This window comes from Tachypleus tridentatus, chromosome 13, assembly GCF_004210375.1.
Source record: "Tachypleus tridentatus isolate NWPU-2018 chromosome 13, ASM421037v1, whole genome shotgun sequence".
In the NCBI taxonomy this organism is placed as follows: Eukaryota; Metazoa; Arthropoda; class Merostomata; order Xiphosura; family Limulidae; genus Tachypleus; species Tachypleus tridentatus.
Genome location: NC_134837.1, coordinates 133,339,578 through 133,354,437, shown reverse-complemented (window position 1 = coordinate 133,354,437; position 14,860 = coordinate 133,339,578). Strand labels below are relative to the sequence as shown.

At 34.2% G+C, this 14,860-nt stretch overlaps 2 protein-coding genes across 4 annotated transcripts in view; both read right to left on the bottom strand.

Moving 5' to 3' along the window:
- The window catches only part of LOC143240800 (metabotropic glycine receptor-like), an 88,661-nt gene extending 80,549 nt beyond the window's left edge, over positions 1-8,112 (bottom strand). The window contains exon 1 of one of the 2 annotated variants that reach the window (XM_076483878.1): positions 7,918-8,112. The gene's annotated coding sequence lies outside the window, so the exon portion shown is untranslated. The remainder of the gene's footprint in view (positions 1-7,917) is intronic. The other variant, XM_076483880.1, reaches the window with a different exon arrangement.
- Positions 8,113-13,447: 5,335 nt separating this feature from the next.
- LOC143240798 (telomerase reverse transcriptase-like) overlaps positions 13,448-14,860 on the bottom strand; it is a 75,600-nt gene continuing 74,187 nt past the window's right edge. For both annotated transcript variants that reach the window (XM_076483874.1, XM_076483877.1), the window contains one exon: positions 13,448-13,746. In XM_076483874.1, the coding sequence (XP_076339989.1) occupies positions 13,741-13,746 (6 nt within the window). In that variant the 3' untranslated portion in view covers positions 13,448-13,740. The remainder of the gene's footprint in view (positions 13,747-14,860) is intronic.

Sequence of the window (14,860 nt, the reverse complement as noted above, 5' to 3'; positions counted from 1 at the left end):
AGAGGGAAAGCAGCTAGTCATCATAACCCACCAACTATTGGGCTATTCTTTTACCAACGAATTGTGGGATTGATCGTCACTTTATAACGCCCCCACGACTGAAAGGGCGAGCATGTTTGGTGTGACAGGGATTCGAGCCCGCGACCCTCGGATTACGAGTCAGGCACCCGAACAACCTGACCCTGCCGGGCAATATTAACTTCAGAAGAAGTTAGCACAATGTGTTAAAATTTTCCTTTAAGAGGGTTAGGCGTGACCTGATGCTAGCTTCGTTAGCGTTTATGGCTAGAAGAGGAGTGTTTTTATTGTTGAAAGTAATTTTCATGTGATGTTACACAAGATCTAACTGTCTATAGTCGTCCCCAGTTTTAAAACGACAGGTTAAAAGGAAGGTAGCTAGTCAATAGCGCTCGTTGCCATAACTTGGGCTACAAATGAATATCGAACTTTACCGTCATTCTCATATTAAAACAACAAAGTTAATTTTTTTATAGCCAAGTCACAATGGACTATCGAGTCCCAGATTTGACCGATGTTCCACCTGAGAATTGGCTAACAGTTCGAAGATTGTTTTTGCAGAAGGGACCTAGAACCATGAACCCTCTCATTCACAATCCGGGCACGTTATCCTGAGTCACGCCGGACCCCACAGAATATACCACATTTAAAAACATTTTAATTTCAACAATTTTGTGACTGTAGCAAGCATATCTCATGATCTGAATGTCGCGGGTTCGCACCCCCCTCGCACCAAACATGCTCGCCTTTTCAGCCGTGGGGGCGTTATAATGTGACAGTTAATCCCACTGTTCGTTGGTAAAAGAGTAGCCCAAGAGTTGGCGGTGGGTGGTGATGACTAGCTGTCTTCCCTCTAGTTCTTACACTGCTAAATTAGGGACGGCTAGCGCAGATAGCCCTCGAGTAGCTTTGCACGAAATTCAAAACAAACCAACAGATTATCATAACCTAAGCCTTTTACTATTAGTACAACTCGTCTCTCCAAGATATTGCTCCTCTTTCAACCATCCTACATAATATAGCGTCCTGTTTATATACTGAAAAAAAAAACACAATACAAATACAGTTATTCCACAGGTTTCTAAAACACAGTAAATATCCAATAATATTTGTAAACAAGTCTGCATATGTTCCATAAAAAGGGTCACCTACGAAAATGTTTTGCCACCAATAAAAATATTATTCCTTTATTTTGACTTGAAAAGTATTTTAGTTAATAAAAAAAGCATGTGATGACGAGAAACCCACTTGTTGAGAAATTTATATGCAAAAACGGCTCGTTTGGGTTGAGAAAATATTTTACATAGAAGAGCGAACAACGTTTCGACCTTCTATGTAAAAGTGTTTTCTCAGCCCAAACGAGCCGTTTTTGCATATAAAAAAAGCATGTGATGGATCAAAAATCAATTGGCATTAAACTTGTGAACGCTTAGAAGTGCACTGTCCGTTACAAAAGCCTTAGAAATTCAAACAAAATCATCGCAATGCTTTATTTAGAATAATAATATTATAGATAAAGGAAATAAGCACGTGGAATGTTTTAAAAGTCGTGTTTTACAACTTTAGGCCCGCTTTTATGCGACTAATGTATAAAAATACTTAAACAACAAAATTTGTTTTGTTTTTGAATTTCGCGCCAAGCTACACGAGGGCTATCTGCGCTAGCCGTCCCTAATTTAGCAGTGTAAGACTAGAGGGAAGATAGCTAGTCATCACAACCCACTGCCAACTCTTGGGCTACTCTTTTACTCTTGTCCGTCACATTATAACGCCCCTACTGCTGAAAGGGCGAGCATGTTTGGTGCGACGGGGATTCGAACCCACGACCCTCAGATAACGAAGCGAACGCCTTAACCCACCTGGTCATGCCTGGCCTTAAACAACAAAAACCAATATCTTTGCAGAACAGGTTCAATTTTTTTTCAGCAGTAAAAGACAACAACAACAAAAAACGATGAATAAATTATTATTGTTAACAAGAGTAAAAACACCTAACATATCGTTAGAGAGAGAGAAAAAAAGAAAGGTAAATAATGACAGATGGTAACCCGCGAAAGAAAATTTGTAAATTAAACACTAGCGAAAAATGGAAACATAAAGATAGGTGCTACTTTTACTCTAAGAATATCAACAAGGAATCGTTTCTTTAATCAAAATGTTAGCTTAAATATAAGTTTCTGCTTCTCCATCACATGAAATATGTGAATTTAACCATAACTGTCTTCTGCTCAATCATATAAAATAATTTATCTTCAACATACTGGTCCATAATGGGGAATTTGGGAATCAGTCATGTAACCAGACTTGCTCAGGAAGCCAATTTCTAATATATTTTGATAAAAGTTAAGAAAAAACGATCTTTACACTCCAGACAAAATAATATATTTTTATGTAAATCAACTTTCGCTTTTGCGGCTTCTTCAGAGTTAATATTCGTAACTGTTTGATATTAACCATGAAGGAGCCTCAAAGGCGAAACGTTTGTTTTTGTAATTGTTTATTTATTTATCTGGAATGTAAAGGTTGTTTTTTTTCTTAATTTTTATCAAAATGTGTAAAGCCCTTCAATATGCAATACAAATTTTGAAAGACAATAAAAAACTTTGCAATATAGTTTCCAGGGTCAATATGTTATGTTATTGTTATTTTGAATTAAGCACAAAGCTACTCAATGGGCTATCTGTGCTCTGCCCACCACGGGTATCGAAACCCGGTTTTTAGCATTGTAAGTCCGCAGACATACCGCTGAGCCACTGGGGGGCCCAGGGTCAATAAACTAATTGGAAGTAAAATGCAACATTCAATGACGTTTTTATATCCCAGATGCAATTCTATCACACCAGTAACGGTATCTCCAGATTTTTAAAAATAATTTAATTTTTGGTCTTATGATGTATGGTTAAGAATAACGAATAAATTACACAACGGCAAAATTAAAGTATTAACGTCTCCCACGGTCCATGTTCGTGAAACATTGAATAAAATAACGCACAAACACATCGTCACTAAGAATACATGGTGCGATATTATTAGCTTATAATATATATTACATATACCAGAAGGCAGGGTCTGACTTAATGTTAGCGAGTAGAAACTGTAAATCCGAGGGTTCTTAGTTCATGATATGCTGCCGCAAAAAAACGCGCTCCGCACTTTGGGGTTGTAGGTGAACTGTAAGAGAAAGAGCAAAATCTCAATACATATTCCTTTAGACAAGAGTTGGCGATGGATGGTATTGAGAACCCAATCTACCAGTTCAAAAACAGGGGCGGCTAGCTCTTTATGCGAAAGTTCTAAACTTATACGTGCGTAGTTCGATTTCTCAATGTTTCTCCGTTCACTTTAGTAACTGAATTTGATTTTGCTTCAAGTTAAACATAATGTTTCCAGTTTTCCAGTTAGCATGCTATTTCGAACAGAAGAGCAGCTGGCGGTTATCATCTCTCTTTATCAGACTGTTTTAATGTTTGTTACGCTGTGAGGGTGTGAAACAAACTTCTATAATTGATCATTAACAGAACAGTTAATGAACGTATATTACAGCACTTAGCAGTACAAGCTAGTGATTACGTTAAAATATTTTTTTTTTACAATGTCGTTTGAATCGTGTTTTCAAAAACATTGAGTAAAACGTAGTTTTCCCGATCCAGACAAATTAAAAGATACTTCAGGGGTTAATTCACTGAACTATACAGAGCAATAATGATCATATTAAACTATACTTTTACATCATCAGAAACTAAAACTAAAAACTTCACTGCCATACCTATCTTGGTAAATAAGTAATGCACCAGATCATGGAAAGAAAAACCCAAAAACATCTGACCAATAAGAAAAAAGTCCATAACACTATACAATACATCAGGTTAGGGGAAAAATCTCACTAAGAAAACCAAATAAAGAACGCCCAATAATGCACTAGGTTATGGGAAAAGGGAGGATCTCACCAGCAAAAACAAAATAACTATAGCTAAATAATGCACCAGGTCATGGGAAAACCTCACTAACAGATAGAAAATAACTATAGCTAAATAATGCACTAAATCATGAGAAAAACGTCACCAACAAATAATAAAAAAAAGCTCCAAACAATGCATCAGGTCATGGGGAATGGAATCCCACCAACAAAGATTATGATACCACAGTGAACAAATATGTAGAAAAATATAATATACTGACATCAGACTACCCTTTACAACAGTAATTTCTAATCACAGCTAATGATTTCCTTAACCGTAAATACATATAAGCCTTACTTGTTATGTGAAATTTAAGCTACAAATTAATCTTGACACAGCACGATCATTATAATCGCACATATTTGTCTTTTACCTCTAATCAATTTTATTTTTGAAATAATTATTCTTGTCTCTATATATATATGTATATAAACACACACATCTGTGTACTCTATATTTTTTAATCTCCTTTTTACACCAGTACAATTTTATGCATCAAACCTACACTCGTGTCGTCACAACAAAATCTCACAAATCCATTTTCATGATCTCTCCCCTGGTTTATACCACAAATTTAAAGTGTATAGTCTGTTGCACATTGCGAGTGTGGTAATATAAGTAGTATTCGAAGAAACTGTAGGAAATAAACGCTGCGTAATATAACTTAACTCTTCTACGAGAAGTTCTAGCGTTATTCAGGGAACACTTTAGCAGGACCAGAATGTTTGCAGCTGCAGTTGTCGTGTACTATCTTCGTTTCTATGAAATCTTTTCAGTTTACACATCAAGTTAGCTTCTCCATTTCCATCTGGCTTTCTTGTCTTGTATCACGCGTTTGCTCTAAATATCTTAACTATCTATCTCATTATGAACGAACAACAAATTTGCTTTCATTTTAACAGAGAATCTTGTATTTCACAATGACAGTCCGCTGGAGTTAGCTTTCGCTGAATCCCCCTGGATGTTGCTAAAGTGACTAATGGTTCAGTACTGCTGAAACCTGAAGGGGTTGTTCCCTCGTCTTTGAAAAAGTGAGGAGGATATGTCCCCGGTGTAAATTACACCGACCTAGCACTCATATAACTTTTATATTAAAGGTATTCCATCAAATATTTCAGGAAATACTACTGGTGGTTCAAAAGAATTATCTACGCAGTACCATCCCTACGTTGATAAATTAAAAGAAAGACAAAATGGATAACATCCATTAATTAAGGGATTGAAAGACAGAACAAATAGTAACCCTTAAATTCAAAAACTAAATGGAAGGCAGACAGCTATCGTTCCTAAATTAATAGATTAAAAGGAAGACAAAGCGAACAGCTATCCATAAATTGAAAGAGTAAAAAAAGGCAGACACGATGTAGTCACTAAAATTAATAGATTAAAACGAAAGTAACAAACTAATAGCACTTAATACCAGCTCTTGGGCTACTTTGATTAAAGAGGGATTTAGCTGTCGCTCTTATGACACATCCACGGCCTCAAAGTGGAGAGCAGATTTTGCGGCATCAGGCTTTGAACTATGAATTATAATCATAGTCTGGGCATGCTTGACACTTAGCTACGTCCACCCATTTTCAAGACAAAAATTAATTAAAATATAAGAGAAAAACATCGCTTAGTATTCAATTAGGAATGATTTCAATCCAACTGTGGGCCACAATCCCTTATATGACTTGTTGTTCGTGATGAATCAGAAAAAGTGGATATATTTTCAGTATAAAGAAGAACTTGGATAATTCTAGCTCGTTCAAACGGTGGAAGAGGCCGAATGATTTAAGAAAAAAAAAAGCTGAAATAAATCTAAACATTTAGAAATTCAAAGAACGAAAAAATATGAATCAAAATTATGCTTAAATTTCCCTTCACAAAAATATTATAAAAACGTTGTTTTTTTTTCTGTTAAAAATGCTTGCTAATATCCTTCATTCGTAATCTTATGTCCCCTAGTAGGTCAGCACTAAAACCATCAACAAAAACTGTAACTTATACTGCCATTTTACTGTGTTGTTAAGCCTAATGGCTCACAGCCGTTGCAACATAAAATATTTTTAACAACAAAAAAGCATTAGTATACGCACAACATAGTCCATTTTCATTTGAAGAAGACGAAATCTTCCAAACTACATAAATATTTATTAATTCTTTGACACGTGACGCAATAATTTATTTAACTTTTAGGCGTACATACGATAATCTATATTACTTTTATCGAGTAAAGGTAAGAAAATATATATTTTCATTTAAAAACAGAAAAACAACAATAACAGCTTGGCAGATAAATTTACCTTCCTGTGGCTTAGCGGCAAGTCTGAGGTATTATAACGTCAAGATTAATGGTTTGATTCATGCGACTGGTATAGCGTAGATAACCTGTTTTATAGCTTTGTGTTTAAACAAATTAAAGATATTTCAAAGATATTACGGTAATCACTAACGTGTCTGCCTTTCTTCATCAAACACGATAACACTTGAACTTAACGTGTTTGATCAGTAAAATCCGATAATACTTGATCTTTAAAGTTAAAATAGAATGTTTCTTCGGTAAATCTAATAACACTTGACTTTTATAGTTAAAAAGGGTATCCTTGTTCGGTAAAATCCAATAATACTTGACCTTTATACTTCAAATAGTGTGTTGTTATTGTTGGGTTTTTTTATAGATAAAACACGATTATGGCCCAACATGGTCAGGTGGTTAAGATATTCGACTCGCAGTAGGAGGGTTGCGGGTTCAAATCTCCGTCACACCAAATATGCTCGCCCTTTCAGCCATGGGGTTGTTATTACATTCCGGTCAATCCCACTATTCGTTGATAAAAGAATAACCCAAGAGTTGGGCTAACACTGCTAAATTATGGACGGCTAGCGCAGATAGCCCACATGTACCTTTGCACAAAATTCACAAACAAACAAACACGATTATATTGGAAGGATTGCATTTCCTGTAAGATTTTATATTGAATATTGCTTTCTGACTCAAATTAGTGCAAATAATCCTGATCAGCTGGAAGAATCTGGTTGAAAACTGCAGATTCAAAATTTTCTCTTCTTGCGTTGTTTTGTTACCATCCTCAAAACCACTTCTATGTTGTAATAATTATGGATAGTGGCACAGTACTTTTGTCATGGGTTAGTCTGTGTCTGGCGAGCCTTTTATTCACTCACACACGTACTGAGGAATCATCAATGTATATCTTTTTTTTTTTTAATGATGTTTGCGTACAACATTTTCAGTGCATGACCAAGTTACTAACGTATTGGACTGTGTATCCAAAGGCTTAAGGTTGGAGCCCCATATGCTGCTCAACACTAGGAGCAGACGGATGCCGACTTCTTAACACAGTTGTCAAGCACAATTTACTGGTACCATTCTTTTTATACTCGTCATGTTACTACCCTAGGGTCGATCTTACCCAAAACTTAACGCCAAGTTTGAGGAACTATTTAAATATTCTGATGCCCATCAATTAAAATTATGAGATATATAACCCGTTAAATATAATTATACATTAAAGAAAAAATAGCGACTTTTTACGTGAATAAGATGGTGCTTTATCTGTACAAAGAATTGTCTACTTTTTAAAAATTTCGTAACATAAAAATCAGAAAACACATCATATTATTGTTAACGAAGGTATATTGTCATTTCGCAATTTTCATATAAGCTATGCTAGTATGTATCAATTTATATTAGCAATGGACATAGATTAGCTTTTTCACCTGTAGGTTAAATATGTATGTATAGTTACGTAAACCTTTTTCGTGAATAGCCTACGCTTTAAAGTTGGTTTAACAGTTTTTACACTTAAATTTAAATGCGAGAACTCAATATTTCCAAACAAATTTGACGAAATGCTAATACTCATTGCATTTTTTCAGAATTTAGATTCTTCCCCCCTGCCAAGAAAGAACTCAGCTTCTGCTGGTGACTTACCAAAAGCCTTTTGTTAAGCCTAAGCATAGTACGTTGTGTCATATACACTTGCTCTCGAGCTTCTAATATTACCATTTTTCTCTTTCTCATCTAAACACGGATTCACTGAAAGCTTCCTGCGCCTACGTTTGGTTGCTTGCTGTCTTGTCAACAGAATCGATACTCTCGTTCTGGTGATTTTACCCAGGCAGTGGCAAAGAGCCAGACACGTTGAATCACCGAATGTCAAACTACAAGATTATTACTTGACATGCGCAATTCGTAACTTTAAAGACTTGTCAGAAAAGTGAATCTATTGATTGTGATTTTAAAAGTTTGAACTTTGATGTTAAATGAACGAGAAAAATATCACGATGAAATATGAGTGTTCTAAAATTATTAAACATTTTTGAAATCAAGTAAATTAAAAAAAGGAGAAAGCCTAATCTTTTTTTATTAACATGGAAGTACTAATAAATTGGGCATACGATTTTTTGTAATTTTTAGTAATTACTAAACAGCCAGAAACTATACCTATATTTCATAGTGTTATTGTTAGCGCAACAATAGGCTATATGGGCTCTGTGTCAGCAGGGAATATGACCCCGGACTTTTACACTGTAAGGGTAAAACAACTAACCGCTGATCCAACTTGAGAGCCTTATATTGTGCAAATTTGACGGTAGATTGTCACGAGCTTGATAGATGTTAGCAACTTATTTCCAAGGTCGGGACTTTATCTCAAATAGTGTATTAGGTTAACGTAATATACACTTAAGTGAAACAAAATAGCAACAGTTCTTACTAAGGTTATTATTTATTATTAAGCCAAAAACTAAATAAAGGGCTATCTGTGCCCTGCTAATCACGGCTATCGCAACCTGGCTTCTAGCTGTATAAGTCCGCAGACATACTGTTGTTCCACTAAGAGGCTCTCAGTAACAATATACATTTAGATTAGGTTTAGTTAAACAGGAACAGATTGGTACGACACAAAATCAACATGACATAGAGTGATAGCAAGATTCAGTTAAATAGGAATAAACTGCTATGACACAAGATCAACATGATATAGAGTGATAACAGATTCAGTTAAACAGGAAGATATTGGTATGACACAAGACCAACATGATATAGAGTGATAACAGATTCAGTTAAACAGGAAGATATTGGTATGACACAAGACCAACATGATATAGAGTGATAACAGATTCAGTTAAACAGGAAGATATTGGTATAACACAAGACCAACATGATATAGAGTGACAACAATGTTCATTTAAACAGGAACGGGCTGCTATGACACAAGACCAAGATGATATAGGATGATAACAGATTCAGCTAAACAGGAATAGATTGGTATGACACAAGACCAACATGACATAGGATGATAGCAGATTCACCTAAAAGGAATAGGTTAACATCACACAAAATCGACATGATATAGAATGATAGCAAGATTCAGTTAAAGAGGAACAGACTGATATGACACAAGATCAACATGATATAGTGATAACAAGGTTTAGTAAAACAGGAACAGATTGGTACGACACAAAAGCAACATGATAACAGCAAGAGTAACAGCAGGATTCAGTTAAACAGGAAGATACTGGTATGACACAAAACCAACATTATATAGAGTGACAACAGGGTTCAGTTAAACAGGAACACATTTGTACGACACAAAAATCAACTTGATACAGAAGATCATACTGGAATGATCAAAGTTTATAAGAACACAATTAAAAAATTCATTCTGAAAACCGTCACCGGCACACACTTTACATATTTCGACGTCCCGTCATCTCATTCTCAAGACTAAACTCAAAAATCAGCGCAAACAATACGTATACAAAAAGTCATCGACCAAGTGACTACTTAATTTCCATACTAATATTCAATAAGAGTGTCCCATATTTATGCTTTCTTATTAGACAACCCTTCAATCTTAAGACATGGTAATTAGGTTTAGGATGTTTTATTATTTCTACTAATTCCCTAATATTTCTAGGCGTTGTATAATTCGGCTAAGACAAATAATTTTTTTTCTTTCTTTCCACTGAATGACATGAGCGGAACGAGTTGCGTAATCAGCTAGTTCAGAGTTATCGCTTTTGTTTTAGACATTCCTTCTATATTTATTTCTTCTAAATTTTAAATGTCTAGCTTAACCAATCTACACACTATCATTCCACATTGAAATGTGTGAATACCCAGGTTAATTAATTGATATATTAATTACATCTTTAGTTTTATTTAACATTTGACTACTTTAATCCAGAGGTTTATCAATTAGATGCCTGTGTTTTTTAAACTTTACAAAATTTGGCATGACAAACGTGGTACATGTGGTAGAAATAACATTTCCGTTTTACCTATTTTAACAAATGTTGATTTTGGCTTTCTCTTTTGTTCATCATTTGTGTTTTTTTAATATATTTTCTCACGGATTTAATCCATCTGATGATACATATTTCATTAATAACAGTTCGTTTTAAACTCTTCAGGTTTTATAACATAACTTTAAAAATCCGTAGACATGAGAATAAAAAAGCTGACATTTTTGTTACTCGTTATGACACGATCATTGGTGTGACAGCATGACAACAGAAAGAGGTTTATGATAAAACAGTGGTTTCTAACTTCTCTACATCTTTCTTAACTAACACGTCAAGAAATGATGAAGTATTATTTTCTCTAATTTCCTAATTAAATGTAATAGTGGGTTCTAAACTATTCGAAAAATTAGGTAAATCAAGTTTTCTTAACCGTGTTGCCATACCACGAAAGTGTCGTCCCCCAGTGGGTCAGCGGTAAGTCTGAAGGCTTATTAATACTAAAATCTGGGTTTCAGTAGTGAGTACAGTACAGATAGCTCATTATGTAACTTTGTGTTTAACTACAAACAAGCAAACGAAAGTTTAATCAACACATCTAATACATATTTCAAATTTAAGTTTAGTGTTCAATAAAACATCACTTTCAAATCTATTTCAAGAAAATATCACACCGAGAAAGACAAACGAAGAACCCATGGCTGACTTTCAGTCTGTTTATAGAAGTTATCATTAAATAAAAAAAAATAATTTTCCACATAGGCTTTGTTGAAAAATTATCATATCCAAGGTTTCAATGAATAGAACGTTATTCATTCGTAATTTGTCTTAAAAAGAAATTAATAACTTTATCAATTGATACTTCCATTGATTGGCAAAAGCGTGGCCTGAGAGTTGATGGTGGGTGATTTTGACTAGCTGTTTTCCCTCTTCTTTTTCCGTCTCTGTTAAATTAAGGATGGCTAGGGCAAATAGCCTTGATGTAGCTTTGCGCGATATTCAAAATAAATCAAACCAACACCACAGTTGTATATGGACGTGACTCATAGGTTGCTACATCAGTAAATTTAGTAAGGATTACGTTTGACTCAAAATTAAACTGGATACCACACATTAATAGCGTAAAAACCATAATTAGGAAAAAAAAGTATCTTAGGAGACTGACTGTTAACAAACAAGAAGATTCACCTAAAAACATTAAACATTTATAGAACATACAGAAGACAAGACGTAGAATATAACATGGATAAATGTGACAAAAACACACATCAACAAACTATATGTTTCTATACAATTATGCAAAGTCTATCACACAGATTCCAAGATAATTCGCTTCAATATTATTAGAAAAAACTTCTATAAAAGTGAACTGATATTCATGCCTAGACACTAACGTAATACAAGTCCGCAGTATCTATCCTCTCTAAAGATCATAAATAAGAATCTTACAGGTCAAACAATGCTAAGGTAACTACATCCTAAACACAAACGTGGCACTATTTTAAAAGAGTTTTGTATGTAAAAGTAGGGAGTGTGTGTGTCTATATCACTGTTAAAGTGGAACTGCATTGTAAACACAGACTAATAATGTGATCGTGCACAAGTTAGTGAAAACATACGAAGTAATATAACCTCATGAATTGGACATGGCATAAATATGGTACGTTGATTAAAACTATGTACAACAGACGAACATTTAACATACTGTGAGTATTGCAACAACGTAATAATTAACTATGAATAAGTAAAAACGCAAACCAAATAATTCCTGAGATAAAGGAAGAGGTCAAAGTTAAACCTGACACTCCCTGGTCCAAAATATGGATCAAATCCCAATGACGTACGTTTTTAGGTTTAAATAACACTTGACCTCAGATCTCGATTAAATTTCGTACACTTACAAATAATAATACAATATTAAAAGATACAATCATATTATTATTAAAAGTTATCTTACATTTCTCTACAAATCTATTTAATTTTTAATAATGTGTTTTTGTCGCCAATAAAATAGCATTTATGTACTATAAATGTAACTACGTTGTAAGCAAATAAGCCTATATTTAACACCATGGGTCTATGAGAATCTCCTATTTTATGAGCCTTTGGTAAGACATAAAACCTTGGAGTTACAGTATTTCTTTGCAGAGTTAGACTTATAAAATCTCTTAAGATTTTCTTCAATCATTTGCTATTCTTAATCTTTCCATGTAGACCTTCACCTCCCATCTCTTCAACTATCTTGACATAATCCTCTTTATTTCGGATAACTAGTTAACCACTTTTGTAAGCTTTACAGTTTGCAATATCCAAGTCATTTAACGACTTTAAAACATGTATACTTTCATATCTATTTAAATTGATTTTAAAACTACCTACTATCTTTCATTCAGCTCTTAGCGAAAACCAGTAGTTTGGCATTAGACCATCAAGTAGTTATCCTGATATCTTTTATGTACTGCTAAAAGTTCGTAAAAAAGAGTGCCCCTCAAGAAATATCGTATTTAACCTTGGAATTTATAACCATGCCTTGGTTGGTTTTAGGGTGGAATTTTTAACACTTTTTACTAAAGATTACTACATCCTGAGAGATAGTTTTGATTTTTCTCGAGAAATCTGATAACTCAGATTCAACGATGATTTATATTGTACAAGCTTCGATACTGAGTCTTCGTAATGCCAATACATCACTAGAAGAGACAATAGGACTAAGTGCAAAAATTGTGTTTAAAGTTCACTCCAGTTTTGTGGTCAGATCTAAGGAGTCGTTTTGAGTTTGAGATTAACGCCATCAAAACCAATGGCTGGAAAATTGCCCTGAACAGTTCAAACCTTTCTACTGCCACACACATGTGATAGTTTCATTGTTTTAAACCATTTTGACCAAACCTTTCAATTTGTGCAGTATTTAAACAGCCAAAACAACGTTTACTGTGGAATATCAGGATCACAATCTTTCCTTTTCAGAACACTGATTTCTAAAATTAAGTGATATTTTCAAGGTGAAATATATAATAAGAAAATATTTAAGTCTATACTTTAATTTTGAAAGTTTTATTTTGTACGTCTTTAAAGAAAACTTAAAATACCTAGTATGTTGGAAGGTTTGCTCCAATAATTTGTCATCATCAAGGTTTTTTTACCTTTTGTGGGTAAATATTTCTTGGTTATTAAGACGGGTCATTTGTAAAATATGCTCACACGTAGAATTAGGGTATGTTTTAAAACTTAATTGTCGCCTTTTATTAAATTTACCATATTCTTATGTTACAGTCATCCTTAATAGTTTACTAAAAATACATTCCTTGTTGTTAGTAAGGATATATTGGTTCTAACAAAAGGATACTAGTGACAAGTATAAACCCACCAAATCTAGTATAGATGAACATCACTGGGAGACTGTGAAGTTAACGCCCATCTGATTTGTTTAGGATCCTAGCTAAGGCCAATGATGGAAAATGACGCCATATAAGTCTTCTGATTCACAAACTGAGGTTTAAGATGAACGTCAAGTCTTCAGGTAAATGACAAAGAGAGAGAAAAAGGTTTAACGAAACAGGAACAGAGCAGTTTAACAAAGGAATAACATGATATAAGACAAGGCTTTCGTGATTACGAGAAACCCACTTGAGGCGAAAATGCATTCTCAAGACGGCTTGTGTTTGTTAACCTAAAGATGACCTAAGGAGGTCGAAACATTATTCTGTATTTTATTTTAATTAAAGTGTTAATACCCATACCAACTGTCTTGAGAAAACAAACCCTGGCGAAGGAGAATTAGAGCATAGAGCACACGAAGGGCGTGATACATAACATGATAAAAGCTTTATGAAGATGAAACAAAGCGGTTCGGTTGAGGAATAGTGTCACAACAAAACGGTTGAGGAATAGTGTCACAGAGTGAAACAAACTAGACAAACTTTTTGCTGAGAATAAATTGATTGGAATGTCGAGGGTTTTTGAATTTTTCTTTTTTAAATACAAAATAAGAAACTTTAGCCGGTTTTTTTGTTGTTTTGCTTACGTATACATGTAGTGTTGCTATGCTAGTTGTTTTCCTACGTAAACATTACATCAGATTATTTTTATTAATGGGTATATATTTTTAATTCTGATTTATGTGGGTAGATTACTTCAATGTTTTTTTTCTCAGCAGTATTCTAGTATACATGTTTCCAGTACTATGCCTAAATTAACATTGTTCTTTTTTGTTATAACACCAATAAAGACAGAGATGCCAACCATTACGATTTGAGCGTAATCATTACGATTTTGGTGTATACATTACGACTATACGCTCATACAGACAAATATTACGATTTGTTGCAACTCCCAAATTATTATATATTATATAGGCCTATACAATAAAGTGATAAGTTGTTCCCCCAGGGCTTGAAAGGAGTGAAAAGAAAATTTCTAGTGAGATACAAATAAATTTTGATAATAAATAAAAGACACAGTCCAAATGGCTACTTGCGATAATCACGTTTGTGCATAAAATAATAAAAAATATTTGTATCTCCCAAGCCTACCAAGAGATTGAGTGCGGTGCTTCTCCATACTGGGTACGTGGGGGAAACCATAGTTACGTCATCAGTGCTTGTCAGCCAATCAGCGCTCGCGAAGAT